Source organism: Perca fluviatilis, chromosome 3 (assembly GCF_010015445.1).
Source record: "Perca fluviatilis chromosome 3, GENO_Pfluv_1.0, whole genome shotgun sequence".
NCBI lineage: Eukaryota > Metazoa > Chordata > Actinopteri > Perciformes > Percidae > Perca > Perca fluviatilis.
In genome coordinates this window covers 18,429,734-18,452,300 of record NC_053114.1, presented here as the reverse complement: position 1 = coordinate 18,452,300, position 22,567 = coordinate 18,429,734, and the positions used below count along the sequence as shown (strand labels likewise).

The 22,567-nt window shown below is 42.1% G+C and overlaps 2 protein-coding genes across 3 annotated transcripts; one reads left to right on the top strand and one right to left on the bottom strand.

The window, feature by feature from the left end:
• The first annotated feature begins 1,281 nt into the window (after positions 1-1,281).
• usp8 (ubiquitin specific peptidase 8) lies at positions 1,282-12,719 on the top strand. 2 transcript variants are annotated; one of them, XM_039794653.1, is made up of 20 exons: positions 1,282-1,401; positions 2,142-2,307; positions 2,721-2,865; positions 2,992-3,077; positions 3,188-3,320; positions 3,619-3,673; positions 3,807-3,978; positions 4,187-4,349; positions 4,460-4,601; positions 5,209-5,495; positions 5,595-6,092; positions 6,962-7,036; positions 7,186-7,484; positions 7,683-7,904; positions 7,992-8,202; positions 8,503-8,505; positions 9,384-9,620; positions 10,091-10,233; positions 10,461-10,593; positions 11,158-12,719. In XM_039794653.1, the coding sequence occupies exons 2-20, from the start codon at positions 2,204-2,206 to the stop codon at positions 11,314-11,316; spliced, it is 3,267 nt and encodes a 1,088-aa protein (XP_039650587.1). In that variant the 5' UTR covers positions 1,282-1,401; positions 2,142-2,203; the 3' UTR covers positions 11,317-12,719. The 2 variants fall into 2 exon arrangements, with proteins under 2 accessions (XP_039650587.1, XP_039650588.1); XM_039794654.1 differs by lacking the exon at positions 8,503-8,505 and having other exon boundaries at positions 11,158-11,316.
• A 141-nt stretch (positions 12,720-12,860) lies between these two features.
• LOC120555692 lies at positions 12,861-19,029 on the bottom strand. The gene is made up of 7 exons (XM_039794655.1): positions 17,411-19,029; positions 16,385-16,588; positions 16,110-16,305; positions 15,788-16,015; positions 14,867-15,009; positions 14,268-14,403; positions 12,861-13,313 (listed from the first exon to the last, which is right to left on the bottom strand). The coding sequence occupies exons 1-7, from the start codon at positions 18,622-18,624 to the stop codon at positions 13,125-13,127; spliced, it is 2,310 nt and encodes a 769-aa protein (XP_039650589.1). The 5' UTR covers positions 18,625-19,029; the 3' UTR covers positions 12,861-13,124.
• Between the last annotated feature and the right edge of the window lie 3,538 nt (positions 19,030-22,567).

Sequence of the window (22,567 nt, the reverse complement as noted above, 5' to 3'; positions counted from 1 at the left end):
GTCTATGGGTACAATACGCAGAAATAAGTGTTTTGTGATATGAAGCAGAGCACACTGTGACTATTGTGTTCCTTGTGTGCCTTTATGTCTGAGTCAGCCTGATGAAAGCAGGTTTAACCATAATTGTGCAATTGACATGACATCAAAGCCAAAGTGCTTCTTGATGGATCCTATTCTGTTGCTTTTATTCAAATAAGCTGAAAATATCAACATGGCATCAGCCTATCACAAAAAAATCTTGGGCTTGATAATTTAAACCAAAAGTTAGAAACAGTTGATAGAAAGAGGATTTGGCCACTCAGTTTGACATGATAGGAGCAGAAAAGACAAACTGACTAATGATGAGACTGTCTGTGAATGAAGCCCATAAACGTATTTGCTTTGATAAAGACAACTCCAATATATCACTTTATAAGACTGCTGTTTAAACAGTGTATGCAACTGTTCTACATGTGATCATTAAAAAAAGACTTACATAATTACACTAAACTCTGGGCTGATGTGTGTTAGTTAATGTGTTTCAATTTTCTTTTGGCCCACTCCACAAATAGGCCAAATGTCATCATTAGCCACGGTCAGAACAGCAACAGTGCTCCTAGTATTGCTCAATAACACACTTGAGATTGGTGTATATGTGTAGGAGGAGTATGGGTGTAGAGGAAGGGGAGGAAACAGAAAGTTAGAGCCTCAAAGATTCCTTTGGGGTGACAGGACTCTACTTCATCTTATCTTCAGTCCAGTGTTGGTCAGGCTCATAGACTGTATAAAACTAGTCAGGCTCTCATGGTTACATTACTATACTTCGTTACTGTTCAGGGAACAATTTCCCAGGAAGAAACAAATATAGACAAGCAGCAAAAGGAAGCAAACAGAAACATACAGGCAACAGATAGGCAACACACTGTAGATTGTAGTAGGCCTACAAGTGGTGCAAGAGTGCAGGGCAGTGCAAATATATAACATCATTAACAATAGGACACAGCAATTTGAACACTAGGGCTACACATTGCAGAAACACCTCTGACTGGTTTTGTAAACAATGTAGGCTAAAGAATCTGAAACATTCAACGTGTGATAGCATACAAAACATAAATGGCACAGGGTATGTATACTGAGCTATACAAAAACAGGGCTACTACACACGAATTAAAGGATTTGTTTGAGATTTGAGTTTGAAATACTAAGAAGGTGGGACAGAATGGACATGACAAGAGAAAATGGCCAGTGAAGCAGAACATGATCTCCAGAAGGTGGCAGTAACGCAGCATAAGGATACCAGCTGACGCAAAACGTCAGAGAAGATGAAGAAGAGAATGCGGAACAAGGAGCGAGGATTTTTTTCTATGCCAGGAAACAGCTGTCAAAAGAGTAGCTAAAGTGTAAGCAACGGATCAGAAAGAGGTAATTTAAATATTAAATTAACAATTCCACTGAATATATGTCGGCATTATTACTAGAGGGTATCCCTTTACTGCTGAATGTGATTGTAGCCGTGGCTATTTGTTCTGTAGTTAGTTAAATAACCCAGGGTAGCTAATGTGACGCTCAACTGCGTGAGCTCAGAACGTAGCTTGCTAACGTTAGCTAGCTGAATAACTCCGAAGGTAACAACGCGTTGTACATTAATTAGTTGGCTAGCTAAATGACGTTTATATTAAATATGTGGTTGGTCAATGTTATATGTTGAATAACGCATGTTTAGTTGTCCGTTAGCTGCCCAACAGGCATCCAGTCAAGAAAGATGGTCGCGACTTAACGTTACGTTAGCCAGAAAACTGTTGTTGTTGTTGTTGTTGTTGTTGTTGTCGTCAATGTTCTGCTAGCTAGCTAGCTAGCTAACTAACAACCACACGCTAACTAGCTAATGTTGCTAATGCGATAACACTGAGAGCAACATCCCAGGTAAGCTAGCTAGTAACTTTTCATCGTCATGTCTTATCTATATGTTTGGCTTAACGTTGTCTAATTGAGGCCATGTTTAAATGCTGCGTGACAGCTAATGGCAAGTGAGGAACTGCATTTGTATTGGAAGCTAAGAGCAACTTAAATCTTAGCTAACGCTTTTCAAAAATAGATTTGCAACACGACTAGTTGAATGTTTTTGTGTTTACTTTATTTTGGTCTCACAAACGTGTTTCCAGATATGTTCAGAGCTTGTGTACAGCACTGAAACTGTGAGCTCTGACTGAACACACCCGCGAAGATGCCTGCAGTTTCCACCGGGGCCAAAGAGCTATATCTGTCCACATCTCTGGCTGAACTCAATAAAAAGGCTGACATCAAGCCGGACAAGACAAGTACCAGAAGGTAACTTTAGGTTTCATGTTTACTTGTATCAACCCAGTAACCCAGTACAGTAGAACACACTCATAGCACATAGGAACTGTTGCCATAAAAGCCTTAAACCAGTCAAAATAAGCTAGATGTCCAACTGGCCTAGTCATACCCAAGGGTGTATAGTGTATTGTAGTGTGTGATGTATGTTCTTCATGTTATGTCTGTCGGTGTCTGATGTAGGGATTATTTGTTTGTATCGTATGTCTGATGTCTTGTCATGAAGTGCCTTGCGACTGTGCCGCAAACCCAACTGCCTCACGTGGACAATAAAGTTATCTACTACTACTAAGTGAGGGGAGAGAGATGAGGATAACAGTCAAATCATGGACATTGCAATCCTAGTGATGAAAGTATGGTTTTTATTTTTATTTGCTGTGTTTCAGCTATGTTCAGAGTGCCTGCAAAATCTTCAAGGCGGCAGAGGAGTGTCGTCTGGACAGAGATGAGGAGAAAGCTTATGTGCTGTACATGAAGTATTTAACAGTATATGACATCATCAAGAAAAGACTAGACTTCAAGCAGCAACCGGTATAGTTAATATTTGTAAAATCAACTTTTTTTCTGTGCATTTATATGTAAAGACTTGTTGTAATGTATCAATAATTGAAGTTAGGTATTTCTGTGTGTAACTCTTCTCTATTTCAATGTATAAAGGAGTACTACATGACCATGCTTGGGCAAAACAGCTTTAAGAAAGCCATTGAAGAAGCCGAGAAGCTCTCTGAAAGCCTTAAACTCAGGTTAGAGGCTTTGCTTGTCTTAGACTGTACACGCCTTATTAATGCATCAGCTGCAAGATATAACATTGGAATATTTCTGTTCAACTTAGCTAATCTTTCATTTTAAACAGGTATGAGGAAGTTGAGGTTCGAAAAAAACTTGAGGAGATGGAGAGACAAGAGGAGAAGAAAAGGAAGGAGGAAATAACAGAAAAAGATGGTCATCCAAAAGTTTCATCGGCAAACAAGAAGGACAGCAAAAAGGTAGAGATGCACTGTCCAATATCTGCATATTAAACATTCAAAGACAATCTATAAGGTAATTATAATATAAATATATAATTTGGTTGTATTTTAAACTCACATTATATGTTTCTAATATTCAAAAAAAAAACAAAAAAGCTTCATTAGCAAATACAGTATATGAATGAATAAAAGTTTTAAGTAATGGTATGTTTTTTATTGTTTGGAGTTATTTAATGTAAGAAGAAATGCAGCCGAATGGAATCAGCAATTCAATATTCAGGTTTTTGACAAGATGAATGTTGTGTCTGTATGTCAGGTAAAAGGAGAACAGAATGAACTGAAGAATGAATTGAAGAAAGTAACCTCAAAAGGTAAGCAGAATAACACAAAAGAAGTCTGAAGTTATTTCTGAGGTGGAAATCATTCTATAAACGGAGACTTTTGCTGCTATTATGTTTAGTCTTTTTGTTTGTCTTGTGTTGATTTAATGACTTAACCTGATAGCTGCGGTGTCAGCTGGTGGGATCTCAGCTGAGAAGCTTTTCCACATGATGAAGGACCAGACGATTACAATGATTGTCATGGATGCCCGCAGCCACAGGGACTTTGAGGAGTCTCGCATTCAGGTCTCAGGCCAGACCTGCGTCAGCGTGCCTGAGGAGGCCATTAGCCCGGGGTGAGAAAGGGGATTGGACCTCAGGCTTCATACCTGGTTGTTTGATCTGACACTGAATGTGTAATTTGCAATCTGGTTTTGGAGTGATAATATGAATGAATCTATTATCTTTTTTTCCCCCTTTTGTTAACTTGTTTTTCTGTTTCCTCTGTTCATGTCATTTACTGTCAAACAAAGTCTTAATTCCTAAACCTCTCTATGTGTTTAGAATCACTGTGAATCAGATTGAGGCGAAGCTGCCCGAGGTGTCGAAAGAGCATTGGAAGCGGCGGGGGTTTGTGGATTATATAGTCCTGCTGGACTGGTTTAGTTCTGTCACTGACCTTACGCTGGGCACCACCTTGCGGAGCCTCAAAGATGCCCTCTATAAGGTAACTCTGTGAGTGTGTGGGGGTTGGCATTTGTGCATGCGCTTATGAGTGTGAATAACAACAGCAGAACCTTCCTGTGAGGTACAATGATGTGTTTGCACACTCCACAGTGGGATAGCATCACCATCCTGCGTAGTGAGCCACTGGTGCTGGAGGGAGGCTACGAGAACTGGCTGTTGTTTTACCCCATGTACACAACCAACGCTAAAGTCCGCCCCCCTAGACAGAATATCATCAGCTCCCTCCCTCAGTGTGAGTAATACCAGCACCGTACGTTACATTTTTGTCTCTTTGTATTATTCAGGCTATGTAGTTTAATTTGTTGGCAGGGTTTGTGTTAATGCAGCTGATTTTATTTGTTTAAAATTAATTAATTAAGCAAATTAATTGATAAAATAAAGTGGGCCTAATTCTGTCAAAATGTCATACTATTATACTATACTATATTATATATTCATATTCACCAAAAATGTTTATTCTTGAGCTATGCATCCCAGATTATGCTTGTGTTTTCTGGATTTTATCCTTCCTGCACTCTAAAATACACCAAAAATCAACTAATCACAACTGTTGCCAGCTTTTAGTGTTTTCTTACTGTAGGTCTCTGTTTTTTGTCAAAACGTCATAAATACACACACTAGTTTCTAAATCACATTTTAATGGCTCACCTGAAATGGCTCTTACACAACACATGTCCCTACAATAACTATATTGCACGATTCACAACCAGTTATTCCAACTCACAACCTGCATTCTTCACCAGTAGCAGTGTAAAGGCTTGTGTTAAGTACAGTGAGTTTTTATTTCTTTTTTATGATTCTCTCTTCGATTAATTGACTTTCTTTGATGTTTTGAACAGTGAACTTTAGCTACCCATCCCTGGAGGAACCAAAGCCTCCGACCCCACCTCTACCAGAGCCCGAGGCTACACCCGAGCCCCACGAAGCCTCCGCTCCTGTGCTGGTGAACGGGGTTGCACCAGCAGAACCCCCCGCATCTATAACTTCCATGGTGATTGACAGGCTGCCAGACGCTGTCAATTCCACCGTCACAGGCTCTACAAATTCTGAGCAAGATCTTAGTAAGAAGGGCCCTGTGGCAGGCACATCCAGCCAGTCACCTGCAACAGCCAAAGCCTTCCCGCAGGTATACAAAATATTCTGGGAGAGTACAAAAACATTAAGAACTTTAGTGTGTCTATATATCACTCATGTTTTGTTTTATCCTCCTGTTCACCTGTCATAGTTTGACCGTACCAAGAAACCCTCAGTCCGGGTGTCGGACGAGCCTAAGCCCAGCCACAACGGGTCAGCGAAGGACCCCACGCAGAACGGCCCATTTGTCCCTGACCGCTCAGTCAAACCGCCCCTCGTCTCCAACACTTCTCTGTCTAAAGAAGAACAAAGCCAGATACACTCCGAGGTGGTGGCAGGGATGGAGAAGGCGAGGCAAGAGCAGGAGAAACGCATCCAGGAGCGTCGCGTAGAGGAGGAGAGACGGGAGAAGGAACAGAAGGAAAGGCTAGAAAGGGAACAAAGTGAGAAGAGGAAGAAGGAAGAGGAGGAGAATGGACTTCAGGAGAAAAAGAAACTGGAAAGACAGAAGGCGGAAGAAGAGGGAGATAAAAAGAACAAGCTGTGGGACGAGAAAGAGAGGAGGGGAAAGGAGCAGAGCTCTGACACTCCTTCGAAGAGTATGTCTCTGGACTCGCCTGCTCCCAATCATCTTGTTAGTGAAATTAAGGTAGGTCCTATTTTCTTTCAATATGAAATGTCTCATTTCACTCCTGTGTCTGTGGCAAACTGCAAGCACAAAATGAATGTTAAAGGCAGGTTTAACGTTTTTGCCAGTTACAACACAAGCATCCAATTCAATCAGAAAAGTGAACAAAAGGGATCCGATGCTAACCTCAAGAGTCCCTTAAAGCCCTGTGTGTTACATGTGTGGCTAAAAAGAAACTGTGAAATCCTTTGCTGTTATCTTTAGACAATGAGACCACAAATCCACATGTCCATAGACTTTATAAACACAGAGCCCGTCAATCTGATCATCTAGTGCATGCATATTTCATCTACATTTGACTAGGAGGCTGCTCGGTATCTGTAACTGTGACTCCACACACTTCTTTTACACTATATAGTTACCCAGAAGAATTTATCACCAAAGTAACTAATGAAGTTAAGTTTCACGTTCATTTTCTCTGCGTTTGCTCTTTCACACTCATCCTCTAGCTCATACTGTCCAGCTCTTTCAATTCAGATTGATCACTGACGTGTGTTTAACCTGCATTACTGTCAGTCTGAGTGGAGTCTATGACAGAATGCAAATGCATCCACTACATGTGTAATTTAATCTGTTTAGAAGAAAACTGGAGACTGAAGTTAGTATTTGTTTTGTTTAAAAAGATTTAAACAGCATCTTTTCTGCTTCACAAAAACATGGACGTTTGGTATACGAGTCCAACCGTTTTATGCTTGAACGATGCCAGATGTGTCCGGGATGTTGGTCTTCAGAAATACCCAGCGTTCCTTTTACCCTCACCATGAAACGCTCACTCATAATTATTTCTGTAATGAACTTCTAAGTGAAGTTGCTGTGTGTTTTTCCCACAGAGGGAGCCCCTGACCAGAGCAAGGAGTGAGGAGATGGGTAGAAGTGTACCTGGCCTTCCAGTCGGTTGGATGAAGGTACGAGATGTTTAAATCTGAAAGTTAAATGAAAAAAGTTAAAAAGGCATATTTTCATTGAAAAGTAATTATTTCCTTATGCCCCTGATTTTTTCTTTCAATCTAATGTTCTATTTTCTTTTCATGTTCACCCCTCCATTTTTGGCTAGTTCCTTGACACGGTGACGGGGACCTACCGGTACTACCATTCCCCAACCAACCGTGTCCACCTGTACCCTCCTGAGGTCACTGTTCCCCAGACTCCACCCTCCACGCCACCAACAGTTAAACAGAAAACCCCACGACCAGCTGAGCCAGACACCAACTGTGAACAAGAGCGGGAACAGTCTAAACTGAAACGCTCCTACTCCTCTCCTGATATCAGCCAGGACCTGAGGGAGGAGGCCCAGAAGAAGGCCAGCGCTCCGACCACTGCTGCTGTTATACCCACCATCAACAGAGAGACCAAGTAAGGCACACAGAGGTTTTAGGTCCGTCAATTTCGGGATGTTCCAGCATCTGTGATAATTGGCCAATGCATCTAGTGTCTATTACATTATCTGTCTGCAATGTATCGTTTTGGATATATTACACATTGTGTTTCCTTTAGTCTTATCTCTGCAGGAACTACTCTGGTATTCTCTAATGTTGCTCCTCTGCCCTGCAGACCTCCCAGTGCTAAAGTCTATTCCAAAGTCGAGATCGCACGGCCGTCAGCTGCCAAAATTCGCAACCTGAATCCTACATTTGGAGGCAATGGTCCATCCCTGACTGGCCTTCGTAACATGGGCAACACATGCTACATGAACTCCATCTTGCAGTGTCTGTGTAACACTCCTGGCATGGCTGAGTACTTCAACAACAATTTCTACCTGGAGGACATCAACAGGTCAGGGGCCCATATACGTCTAGTTGCTTACCATAAGGAATCAATCATGTATGAGGCACATATTTAACATCTCTTTTCCTCTGCCAGGCAAAACATCCTTGGTCATAAAGGGGAGGTGGCGGAGGAGTTTGGTGTGATCATGAAGGCCCTGTGGGCCGGTCTGTACAAGTTCATCAGCCCGCGGGACTTCAAGATCACCATAGGCAAGATCAATGACCAGTTTGCTGGCTATGACCAGCAAGACTCCCAGGAGCTGCTGCTGTTCCTCATGGATGGGCTCCACGAGGACCTCAACAAGGTAGCACGCACACTTGTTTCATGCGAGATTTAGAGATTAAAGTATGGCATAATTAAAGTCTTAAAAAGCTTTTGATATCTGCTAGGATTAACGCTCACGTCTGAATGTGCTCACCCTGAATTAAATATTGAGCGAATAAATAAGTAATTTATTCATTTTAACCATGGCTTTCTATGACTTGTCTTCTACTACCCCTGTAAGTTGTTTCACATTTGCCTGTTAACAATTGAAACATAGTCTTTTATCATTTTCCTTCTTTCTGTTTTTTTTTCACCTGGTTTCATTTTGATGGCAAATTAGAGAGTAAGTAAAGAGCTGTGTGTCCTTGGTCCTCCTGCAGCAGTGTGAGTGTGGCGTGTCTGCATCTGTCTGGAACCTCTGTGCATGTAGACCCGAGATATGCTCATTGCATTACAGTATCCACTGATTGTACTGGCTTCATGTGCATCTGAATGGGGGGAAAGGACTAGGTTAATTAGTTAAAAGACAGAAAAAGATCATGTCGTCGCGTGTTTCTATTTTTTTAGACTCCTCAAAACCTGATTTATGTTTCGTAGTGAAGGCTACAAGCTGTCAGAGATGGTTCTTAAAAGAACAGGCGGCTTTGAGATATTGGGACAACTGTCTCCACCTGGTGTTGAGTTAAAGTAATACATTCACCCCATTTTACCTGTTTCAAGCTATTTCAAATGTTAACGATGGGGTGCCTATTAGGTTGTAACAGCCGATGATTTGCATTTCTCATGAAACCCTCTCCATCTCATCACATCCCTTTTGTGTGATGTTCAGACCCGTCTGCCATCAGGCTGGCCCTGTCCCAGTCTCCTGGCTAATTGATCAATCAGCCTAATCATCAATCTAATTAATGAGATATTAATTAGCAAGTGTTAATCTGCCTCTCATATCTTCCTACCTGTCATAATGAGAGGGATCTGGCTGAACTGCATGCTAATGAAGCTGAAAGAGATTAGATAGGTGTTGAAAACAAAGTGGATCGCTTACATTCAGTCTGCAGTTGTCACTGAGTTGTGTTTTCAGCGCTAACTGTAGCATTGTAATTATGACCAGTGTATTTTTGCATCGGTTATGAATCAAGAAGGCAGGTTTTGCTAACACCTAAAGCTGCAGCCGTTTGTGTGTACCAACATGTTGTTGATTTTTTTCCCGTTCTACGGTGTCAGGCGGACAACAGGAAGCGGTACAAGGAGGAGGAAAACGACCATCTGGATGATCAGACGGCAGCCGACTTGGCCTGGAGCAAACACAAGCTGCTGAACGAGTCCATCATCGTAGCGCTGTTCCAGGGCCAGTTCAAGTCCACTGTGCAGTGCCTGACCTGCCATCGCAAGTCCCGGACATTTGAGACCTTTATGTACCTGTCGCTGCCTCTGGCCTCCACCAGCAAGTGCTCCCTGCAGGTCGGTCAGACATTAAACATGCGCATCAAAGCGTGTGTCAGGAGTTGTATTTCCGTTTTTTTACAGTTTGAGATAAGCTTTAAGCTTGTCAGAAAGCCCATGTTTTCCTTTACAGTACTCGGGTTCATTGTTGAGGGCAGTGAAAAACAGTTTACAAAAACAGTTTACTGCGGGGACTGCAGAGTTCACATTAAAATGAACATTTACACACTATTCTCACCTCTTAAGGCTGTACTGTTGAGTTTCAGAGTTTTTCTCTTGACAAACGTACAATCTCACTACATCTTGAGTTTCTATGTATATAAATAAAAGTCACAACAAAAATATAAGCTTTATGATCTGTAACTGTTTTTATTGTTGTTGCTTTTATTGATTGATTGATTGATTGATTGATTGATTGATTCTTTATTCATCCCAAGGGAAATTTTAGGCACTTATGCTTGACCGATATGTTCGATGCTTCTTGGCAGGATTGTCTGAGGCTGTTCTCCAAGGAAGAGAAGCTGACGGACAACAACAAGGTGTTCTGCAGACACTGCAAAGCCCACCGAGATTCCACCAAGAAACTGGAGATCTGGAAGGTCCCACCCATTCTCCTGGTGCACCTAAAACGGTCTGTTGTGATGTCAGAATTAAAAATGATGCAGACGAAGACCAAATGCTTTGACACTCGCCTACTGATGAGCAAAGAACTTCTCGCTGTTGTTCTTTAGTAAAACTAAATGCACACTTTCACTGTTTTGGGGAACAAGATAAGATTAGATTTAATATTTTTGGCACTTTTCTCACTGCCTCCACATCTGACACTCTTTTTCTTTTTAATGGGCATAATTTCCACAGATTCTCCTATGAGGGTAGATGGAAGCAGAAGCTGCAGACGTCTGTAGACTTCTCTCTAGACACTCTGGACCTGGCCCAGTACGTCATCGGACCAAAACAGAGCCTGAAGAGATACAGCCTGTTTGGAGTGTCTGTAAGTGGAAGTGATATACATTCTGTTGTGAAGTATATTTCAGAGAAAATAATGGAAATATCTTACAGGAGAGGTTAGGAGACTGTAGTCTGTGAAACAGCATATAAAAACAAGAAGTATACTGAAGAATACAAACATTAGAAGAAGGATAAGAGATGCACTCAGTAGTACAGAGTACAGTACATAGCAGTGTACTACTATTGCTATGTAGTTATATCTTGTACACCTTCCATAAAGCGGTCAGTCGTTCGGTTGGCAGCCTCCATAAATGGTTGGAAAATAAGCCAAACACACATCGGTTCTACTAGTCAAGCAGCCTTTGTGCCATAAACGCACCAATGTGTTCGGCTGCTTGACAGCAAGACAGATTGACCGTAAGGTAACCTTACATAATACACAGTAACGGGTTTTCTTCAGAAGAAAGGAGTTTGTAGCAAAAACACGTTTCTACAGGCAGGCTAAGCTGAGAAAAGGTTTGGGAAGCACACGTGCGAAACTGCAGATATTTCACAAGTAAGAACTGAATATAATAATGTTTATATGAACCTTCTTTTCCGCTCCCAGAACCACTACGGGGGTTTAGACGGCGGCCATTACACAGCCTACTGTAAGAACGCCCCCAAACAGCGCTGGTACAAGTTTGATGACCACGAGGTGACGGAAATCTCCACCTCCTCCGTCAAGTCCTCAGCAGCCTACATCCTGTTTTACTCCAACCTGTGACGAAGCCGTAGGACACGGAGAGGGAACACTAGAACACCAGAGCAGCGCACGCTCAAGCCTAGAGGGTGTTTTTTTTTTTCTTCTTCTTCTTCTTCTTCTTCTTTTTAAAATCCCAGCTCTGAGGGAACCTGGTGCACGTCGCTGCGGGTTAACTAGTCGTGTACGTGAACGCGAGGACACACTCGAGCGAGTTGCGATGAGAATCCTTGTCTGTCGCAGATCGGAGGAAGGGGCAGGAACACTGTGCAATGCTTCAGCTACTAGAGGACCCTATACCTGTTTAAACATGCTGTCTGTTCACATTACTGATCATCTAGTGACTAAACAGATGCTCCTTTTACTCTGACTTCTTAACGGTGGCGTTGTAGGGCCGACAGCTGGTTCCGATGCTCTTCGCTCTCATTTCTGTTGCAGTCAGCGGGGATGGCCGTATCGCAGAACGGCTCCGCTTTCTTGTACTGTGTCTACACCAGGGTTACCAGTTGTACATTCTTAACCAATGCTGATGTTGCACATTCAACAATGTAAATACTGGAGGGCAAGGTGTTAATGTGTTAAGTGACCAAATTATGATTTTCAGTAGCAGCCATTATACTGTAGTATCAACCTATTCATAACGACAAAGACTGTGTGTTGGAGGGGGTTTAACTCTATAGCCTTCTGATGTTTTAACATGATCTTCAAGGAGATGGAAGGGAGTGGGTCTCGACTTTTGCATTCTTCGTAAAGAGAGGAGGGAATTGAGATTGTTGCTTGTTCGCATTAGCCACATTGTTGCACTTACACAATATGCAATCCATTTAAGTTGTTTATGTAGAACACGTTGTTTAATAGCAGACATCAATACTCTCCTCAGAATGCTTTAAAACGATGCTGATGCTGAGCTTGTAGGTCTTGCTCGGTCCAGGCAGTGACAGAAAAACCTACCTGCACCTAAACACTTTGTGTGTAGAATTTATTCTCTGTTAAACGTACTTAACTCTTTACATTATTATATTCAAACACAACAACTATTTAGAGGAAAAATGACATCCTTTAACTGCTTTTCATTTTATTTCTGTATCCAGTACTGAGGAGAATACCCGTGAGAATATGAAGACATAAGAAATTGACCTTATTCACTGACACCAGAGCGTCAACATTTGCTGCCTGACCGACCGACCGACTGACTGACAAGAGCAAACTCAAAGTATACCGATGTGTTTTTTGTTTTTTTTCTGAATGGACCATAGATCTGAGGTGACAGGATTTGATTTCCTGAGCAAAGTTGTATTGCCTAGCATGATATCATAATCTCTTTTCTTTCTACTTGTACATGTTGATTTTATTTCACAATTTGTTTCAGCTATAATGATTATATTAACCACAAACAACTCATATTTATTAAAACTGCTTCAAATTAGTGTTTGTGTCTGAATCAGGATCAGCTGAATGAAATCCCGCCCGTTGATCTTCTAGTCATTTCATTCCTGAGGATATAAGACTATATGATGTATAAACGTTACACACAAACACTTAGAGACTATAAAAAGGGCACACGCAAGTCAATGCTGCAGCTTTACATTTATTTGGAGAGCAGTTATGGTGAAGTCAGCACAAAAACAAGCATCAGTGATGTCTGACTGATGCAAGGCCACTGATGGGGGGGGGGGGGACAGATTTAAATGCATTTTAAAATAGTACTTCACCGATAACATTGGACTTCTAAAACATTGTTGACTCATGATTGACAACTATTTCTTTTAAGTATCGATAAACCAACAAAAAGGACGTTGAGACTCAGCCCCCTGGCGGGCTGGTTGGAGAGCTCAGAGTCCGTGGATCTTTGGTTTTTGGAAGCGCTTACGGCTGTAGAGCAGCACGTAGGCATTTGGAGATTGCACGAGGCTGTCCGGTACCTCTCGGATCGCCAAGTCGTCAAAACAGTGCCAGGTCCGAGTCAGGGCGTTGTGGCACAGAGCTGTGTAGTGACCCGTGTGAAGATGACCTGTGTGGTTCTAGAGAAGGAGAGAGGGTTCATTTATGTGAACATTATACAATATAAAACTTAATTCTTTGTCCACAATGCATAATTTGATGCAAATATTGTATGTGTATTGTATAAAAAAAAAATCTAATCAAGACTGTCCTCCCCAAATGTATTAAAGCAGGGATATTCAACAGGGGGCCTGGGACCCCTAGGTGGTCCTCAGAGTCAATGCAGGGGGGGCCTCCAAATTATTGTTAATTTTTTAATTTCTTTTCAAAAATGTAAGTCTTAACATGAATCCAACATATTATTAGCAAATATAAATCCCCACTGGAGGATAGGCTAACTGGCCTCAAGGACAGGTGGTCACTAAGGTAGCCATCCACAGATACAGTTAATCCTGAGGATTTACTGTGCCACGTTTTCAAATGAAAACATGACTTATAAAAGCATGCCAACAATTATAAGGCTATTTTAAAAGCTTAGTATTCTATGCAAAAAAAGGTATATGGCTTTAGGCCGCCCTACATGTAATTGTAGGCCCAGTTAAATATGCACCTTTATTTTATACAATATATGTAGTAGGGGGTCCCTGCTCCGTCTCTCTTTCAGTTAAGGGGTCGTTGGCTTAAAAATAGTTGAAGACCCCTGTATTAAAGAACATCACTCCCTAAGCCCCAGATTGCATTATAAAGGAGATATGACCACTGAAGAAATGCATTGCCATCCTGGCATCATAAAAAAATACGTGAAATAAAGGGGAATGATGTTTTCCTTCAACTCCAAAAATCACAGAACCAAAACTATTATAAAAAAAAAATGTCTGTTTGTGTCCAAGTTATTTTTTGCATCTGCCCGGTGTAAAACAGAAAAGAAAACGTCTAACTACACCTTCCAGATTCAAAGAATCAATTGATATTGTAATAAATTCTAATGTAAATAGTAATTTAGCCCGTAGGGTTCCTTATATATGTTTACTGACCACAACAGCATATAGGCGGTATGAAGAATATGAGGTGGTCTGTACTGAGCTGGATAGAAACGGGGAGAGATTGAGCCTCATGGAGAACACGACATTCGTCCTCAGTTTCACCTGGTTCTTCCCCTTACAACCAAACCTGCGGACGAGATGAAGATCATATTTCAGAAGAGATTATTGGTTTACAGCTAATAATACCCACACCATTAGTTCTCCAGGGTATTCAGACATAGTAGCCCTCATAATAACTAAAGTTAGTGTATAAAAAATACAAGGCTCTTCTTGAATGAATGCACATGATTGATTGTGAAGGTCTGTTGCTCCATATGAATACACTGTTAAGTACGTTAACATTATGAATGCTGACTCACAGTTAAATGATCCAGAATTAATAGCTCTACATTTCTATGACAACTGGGCAAAGTTCCTCTGCTTATGAAGATCATGTGGACCTTTTAGGTGAGATTGTTTAATATGTGTTAATATATTATGATTTAAGTTATAAATCACGTGCATTTGTTCAGATTACTAAGGAGTCATCAATTAAACATGTACCCTTATTATTAAGTTGCCTTTAACACATTGTTATTGTGTCCACCCACCGTTTCAGGTGCAACATTAGGATTTCGGGAGGTTTGTCCAAACAAGTGAGGACTGCCGTTTCTCTCCTCATCCCACACCCCGAACACAACATCTGCTCTCCTCTGGTCAGGATAGTCTGCTCGAAGAAGAGTGACAGGCAATCCTGCGCAACGTAGAGACAGGAGTGTGAGAAAGTACAGAACAAGACAACCGATATCTAAATCATGACCTGCATACAGTCTGGATGATGTTGTAAAAAGGCACCTGCAGCAGCTGTTAACTTGTGTTGTCCTTCGGGTCCCAGTGACCCGAAGGACAACACAAGGGGTTATGTACTTCCGTTTACTTTGTTGAGAATTGCTCTCTGAACCCTGTCTCTTGTAAAGTAAGTAAGTCAAGTTTATTTCTAGAGCACATTTAAACACAGTTTAAGCTGACCAAAATGCTGTACCTAAAAGGTTCTGTATTAACCCTTGTGTTGAAAACAGGGGTTAAAAAGTACCTGAATGGTCCGGGATTTATGCTAAACTGATGCAAGTATCCGTAGGAGAATTCCCAATACTAAAGAAATGGGAGCGAGAGCTGAGCTCGGAGGGGAACGTAATTCATTGGGAAACAGTGTGGGACAACATTTTCCCATTTTCCAGAAGAGATACGTCTCTAAAGCCATTCCCACTCCCTATTGCACGTTCTGCCAACCTGAGCAAACTGGAACTTCCCTGCACATGGTCTGGGAGTGTGAACAGGTACATGAGTTTTGGAATAAAACAACATCAGTAATATCTGATGTGATTAGGATGTCGTATTCCTACTGACCCGATTGTTTTGTTACTTAATGACGACTCTTATTACACCTGCTTGGAAGACTTGGCTGAAATTTGGCTCTATGTGTTTAAAAATATAAAAAAAAAAAAAAAAAAAAATGGATCTTAAAAAAATACCTGAATGGAGCACTTAATGATGTCTGTTGGAATTGGCAGTGACAGTACAGTGAAGGTCTGTGTGCTGTGTGTCTGGTGGCTGCAGTGCATGCAGAGGGTCATGTAGCCCAGCTGGCCCTCAAACAGATGTGAGACAATGGTGCTGGACTCCCCCGCTGCGCTGGCACAGTTTCTATTCTGGTCTTGTCTCGGTTGTCGTCTTGAGGAGTGCATCAGGCGCTTTGCCACCTTGTCAACAGATGTACACAGATTTACTTTCTGTAGGTGTAGTGATTTGCCACAGAGAGGTTACGTGGTGAGGGACAGATGTTGCCGCACCGACCTTTTTGAGGTCGTCGTGTAGTGCATTGAGGAGAAAGAGCAGCAGTTCCTGGGCGTCTTGCTGGGAGTGGTTGTTGAACTGGGGGAGGATGGAGCACAGCACAGACCTGACCTCCACAGGGGCACAGCTGGAGCTCCTTCCCAGCCACATCTCCTCCAGCAGGCGGACAAACATCCCAGCCACCCAGCACTTAGACCTGCATGAACAGAGGTTAAACCGCTGGGGAAAAAACATGACTGTCAACATGCAAGAGAGATGGTGGTGGGGGGCCTTACCTTCCCAGCTCATTGCGAGTGTCCTGATGAAGGAGGTGCTCCACGAGGGGCACAGTGGAACACAGACACTGTAACACAGCATTTAAGTAGCAGGAGTTTCCGGAGTTATCCAAACCGCACACTCCTGGTCTGTTCCAGCCCGACTGCAGCTTCACTGCCGAGCTGCAGCCTTGTTTCTCATTTTCCACACTGATGGAATTCATCCTGCAAGACCAGTGAACAGAAACCCAAAACCACGTCCTTATTCCTGTTCCTCAACGATGCAAATTGTATCATAATTTAATATAGTCACATTTAAAATCGAATCGGCAGCAATTATGATCATTAATCGTTTAAGTAATGTATCAAGAAAAACGTCAAGCAGCTGTTGACTCCAGCTTTTTTTAAACGTTAGGATCTTCTCCGAGTTAAATAATTGTAATTAAGTAATTGTAAATTGAATATATTTGCATTCATCATCCATGTCATCTTGGGAGTCTGGGAAATATTTTCTGAAATATTATTGACTTAACGAATAATCATTTAATTGAAAAGATAACTGGCATAATCATTACTAATGTTATATACTATGGTAATAATCAGTAGTTGCAGCCCTAATATTAAATGTCTACCCAGTTTACACTGAAAGACTACTGTGCTGTTATCTTATATACACTGTATCTTCTTACTCTTCATTGCACTATGTACACAATATGTTAACTATACTATTAAAATCGGTATTAATAGAAAGACAGATAGCGCGGACATTACTTCGTGCACAACCGTCTGTTAATTAATTGATTGTGCAATATCCTGACAAAAAGTAATTCCACATTTCATTGTGTGTCGTAGGTGGAGCTGCGCTGAAATTAATTGATTTCAAAAAAACGGAGCCTTCCACAGTTAGCCTTTTATACAAATATATTTTTAGACATCAAATACTTTCAGAAATAGAAAGTCGTCACTGGCTTGTCTGTTTTTTTCACACATCTGTGAAGGCTGTTATTAGCTTGACTTGAAACACTAGAATACTACGGTAAGACTAACCTTAGCTTAGAATGATATGTTAAACTTGTGTCTTGGTATGAGCTGCTGTTTAGCTGTTGCAGAACAGGCACAGTGATGCTGCTGTCCACAGCCAGCTTTGCGGCCAGAGTCCTGGTGAACTCCGTCAGGTGGACCTGCCTGCCTGAGTCCTGTCTCTGCAGAGTGTGAAGCGTAAATGTGTTGATGCAGATGATATGTAGTGTCACCCAGATGCCTGGGAGAAACACATCTTCCGCTGCTCCCTTCAGATCTGACAGAGGAAACAGAGCAGGTCCGGTCCAGCCCTGCAGGTGGGCTACAGGTTGAGACAGTGAGTCCTCAACGAGTGGTGGAGATGAAGATGATCTTTGAACAGTTGGAACAAAATCAATATCGACCCCCAAGCCAGAGAAGATGTCTGCGAGTCTGCCCTCCATCCAAGCAGAGCTGTCCAGCTGAACCAGGTGTCTGTGGCTGCAAAAAGGTCTCAGCAGGTGTCCGACCACCTGCTCAACCACAGGTTTCCTACTCTGCCTCTGGAGATGCTCGGGACAGTACAGATACATGTTACAAATGAACCCGGAGCTCATGTCACAGAGGAGGGCTAGATGGAGAGAGCAAGGCCCCTGCTGGATGGAAAGTCTGTATTTCTTCACTTTTAGGTTGTGACCAGGTGTGTATAAGGCCTGGTAGCGCCTGGTTAAGTGGCTACAGAAAGCAGAAAGGACTTCCAACTTGTCTCCATCTTCCAGTCTGGTCAGAGACAGCAGGTTGGTCTGGAAGCTGTTTCTCTTCAGGATGCCCTGCCATCCATCCAGTTTCAGGGTCAGCTCAGAGCCAAATCTGCAGTTCTCTCCTACAGACAGACCGCTCTGTAGGACTATAGAGAACAATGTTAAAGCCTCGGCATACTCCTCCTCAGAGAGATCTGCACCGGGCTCTCTGCTCTGGCTGTATGACGGACGGGTAGCTCCTGCCTTCCCACCGGCAGCTCTCCTGATCAACTTCCGGACGGCTCCTCTGTCCAGCACTTCCAGCAAGAGCTCCCTGGCTGTATGGTAGACCTGGTAAGTAGGTCCAGTCTGAATCCTAGTAAGCGGCTTCACTTTTTTGGACTTGAAGATGTTTGGTAAACACAGGCGGTCCCTCTGGGAGTCTCCATGCAGCTCATCCACCAGGTGGCACTCCTCTGACATCCAGGTGCACTCCCGCACTGACAAAGCCTTGGCCTTCATCTTAGCCTCTCTGCTTGTGCTAAGAAAGAGCCATCTTAAAATAGCAACGGCTTGTCTCACAACAGAGACCTCTGATCTAAAACCACTATGATAAATCAAGAGATAAGCCACAAAAGCATAATTGCTGTGTGCCTGAAATTCCTCCCTGTAGCCTGTTTAGTTCGATGACAAAGGGGTAAGACAACAAAGACACAGAGCGCAGAGTTTCTCTTATCCTAATGGGTGTTTGACAAATTGTGTGTGTGTGTGTGTGTGTGTGTGTATATTGGTCTGCTCTCAGGTGATGCACGCACTCTGTGACACTCATGAGAACCTGTAAATCACCAGGGATCCATTGTTGTCAGACAACTGTATCTTGGCAACCTACTGATACACTTAAACCACAGTGCAGCTCTCATGACATTATTCTTATTGTGTCCTCCCGTGCGTGATATAAGGGCTTGGCTTGATAGAAAACCATTTAGAAGCTAAGGGGAACCCTGTATGTCATCAGCTAGTTCATTATTCGAGGTTTAAAATCTTTCATACACTCCACCAGATGGGACTCACTAATGTTTCAGATGCCGATTTTTAACCTTATGTAATAAATACAACCCATGTACAGCAGCTTTTAGTCAGCAACAGAAAATAGCAACATCTAATAGCATTCTGTATCTTATTTTATTTTATTTTTATCCCATTTTGTCTGCCCACTCTGGGATAGCCAATTCGTTGTCTGTTCTGCATCGCTCCCACTGCTTATGCCACTGTTGCTCTATGGTGCATGTGGTGCTTGTAATGTCCCCCCGGAATCCCACCCCACTTCATACAAATATCCTGACAGCTAGTTAAGCAACAAGGACATGAGCCCCTCACTGGCTTCCCACCCCTGAGCACTGGCAAGTCAGAGGTCTCAGTATCAGGGATTGTGTACCCGGGTCTCTGTGGTGATGCATGCATTCTTATTTTACAGATTGTTCTGAATTGCCCATTTCTTCGGTGTGCTGACACATGTTGCTGTTGAAGTGACCTCCTACTCTAGAACTTGTTCCTAAAGCCACTGTCTGTGATCTAAATGTAAATAAAAAGGTAGCCCCATCACTGTTCAGATACAGCATCGGAACGCGATAGCACTCCCAAATTGATCGACGACAGCAAAATCTAGAAAACAGCTGAAGCCATGAATGTTTTTTAAAGGTGTTGAAGACTTGGTTGCATCTGTATATGGATGCAAATGCGCGTGCACTTGCTGCTGGTAGGAAACACTGCAATAGATACACTGTTGTACTGGTATCAGCTTTCACTACACAGCAGCAGGATTTGGTTGGGCTTGACGTGTGGAGAGAGCTTGTACACAAAAGTCTTAGAAAGGAAGACTCAGTTCAGTTTCCCAAGCTAACAGTCATCATCTATTAACAGTGTATCCTGTGTGTAGCCCCTGCTGGTGTGCTCATGTTTCTGGCTCTAGGAGACAGAAGTGTATATTTAAGAAAAAACAAGACAAAATGTCCCAGGAGATTAAAGATGAAATGTTTCAAAGCTGAATGTCAGTATTGTTTCCCTGCTGCACAAACAAAAGAGACCGAAAGCAGGCCTTTCTGAATTTGGGCATAGGTCACTTACGGTTTTCCTCATTCATGCAACTTCGTACCTTGCAACAATCTGGTTGGTTTGAGGCAATGTTGTCTGTGACATCATACACCAATGTCTTTGTTACTTGCTTCTTTGACAGCCCATAGAAACGTGTTCTACATTCAGTTACACAGTCAGATCTGGAAGCTTCTCAGTTAAACTACAGGCCAGTGAGCAGCACTACTGGAGCTGTCCAAGGTGAAGTGCCTGGCTCAACAGCACGTCAACACGGATGGAATAAAGGCCAATGCAATCCATCTGCTCTCTTGCCCCGATTTATCACCGCAAGAACTGGAGGCCAACCTTTTGGATTAACACAACAATCTCTCGAACAATATTTTGAGTTCCTATTTGGCAGATCCTCCACAGCTGTTTAGTGACTAAACGAGCCAACCTGCATCCTATACTATGTTCCTGGAAAAGAGGAAGCTGCAGTTTCAGGACCCAAGTTATCGAAAGAAACTGGCATACTGCGCAAGCGTCAACACGTAAATCAGTTAGCTAGCTATGAAGGGTTAGGCTAATAGACAGGGTTTGGGTTAGGGTAACGGTAACTACATTCATATACCCGAAAAACCAGAGCCTAGGAATGCGGTCCTGAAACTGCAGCTTCCTCTATTGCAGAAACATGCTAATCCCTGCATCACCTACACAGGAAAGAAGTAAGAGAAACATCACTTTAGAGGTGATGATGTCACCACCTACAGGCAAATAAAGTTATAACTAGCACAACTTTATCACTCGATGGTTGCTGCACAAGTGCTGCACAAGTGTAACAATTGTATAAGCTATTACTTTGCTTGACTGTAGATGGCACACATCAGCATGTCTACATTTGCTGGTCTAAACTGCTGCTTCTTAGCCTGGTTGACACCAAACAACTGATAAGGGTATCAGTTGTAACTGCAGAGCAAATCTCAAATTTGCCGGAAGTCCATCAGGGTTTACCCAGGCTAGCTGCTTCTACTTTTCCTTAACAGTAGATGGGGCAGGTTGGACTAGAGCTGCACATGTTATCTTGTGGGTGTGAATGCCCTTGTTATAGGTGCATTAGCATCAATTACAGTGGTGTTCTTGTTTCACTGAGCTCTTTCCATTGGGGCAAAATCAGTTCACCAAATAAAGTCCGGACAATTTCAGCCAAACTATTCAGCCAACATTCTTTGTTTGGACAAAACACATTTTGCTTCTCCAGATTTGATCCAAAATTCACCATATGGGAACAGAAATATCCGTTGTAAGCCTTCAGTTTGGCTTCAGCACAATTTTAGTAATCCAAGCTGTTTGGCTGTGAAATGCAGCTATATTTGGCAATGAAGAAGACAAGAGGCATTTCTCAGCAGAGTATTTTCAAAATTACAAAATGAGTCCCTAAAGTCCCTAGATTCATTTCAAAACAATCCCGCCATCGTTGGTCTAATGTTCACCTGAGATTTTATCTGTAACCTAGCAAAGAAATTGTCTTCTATTGTTAGCAAAAAAAAATACCCATAAGAGAAATAACATTTTAAGACTGCAGAATTGTATGACACTAACGCTGTACATTTCTGTCGCACACAAGTAGGACTAAACAACTAGCTATATGAACAAACCGTTCCTCAGTAAGAGTCTTTTTCCACAGTGAATCTGCTGCATCTCCGGGGCGTCGTGACAATATCCTGCCTTCTGTCATCGGGGGTGGAAGAATCACACAATTACCTCAAGGGCTCTGGAAGCTGTCTTGCATAAATCAAATCCACTTTCATGCTCAAAATATGTTAATCCATTAATATCAAACGCCATCGTCTCTCCTTCAGTACACCCTTTGAGCTTTCTACACCTTCTAATATAAGAGCTCTTCATTTACCCACAGAAAACATACAGTATCCACTGTTACTGCATGTGCTTTACTGAGAAGTGGCCAGTTCATGTCACCCACACTCACAATGGAAGAAAATAAAAAGGTGATTTCATTTTAATGTAAAACACATTGCAGTATGTATCACTTCATCTTGTAGCTTGTCACTGTCAAAGTATTGTTTTTTGTTAATTTTGATATAGTGTTGGGCTGTTCGTCTATAATAATGCATCATATTTTATAAAATGATTACATGTAGTGTACAAAAAAAGCTTTCAAGAGTATCTCTGTCAAATAAATGTGAGTGAAATAAAGCATAGTTCTCCTCTAAAAAGAAAGTAGAGGTAAAAAGTAGTATCAAATGGGAATACTTAAGTAAGGGACAAGTACCTCAACATTGTACTCAAATACTTTGAGGGAAAAACAGAGTAAATTCTATAAAGATGAAAGTGGAAGTGAAACATCACTGCTGCCGCTCACTTATTTCCTCTAATG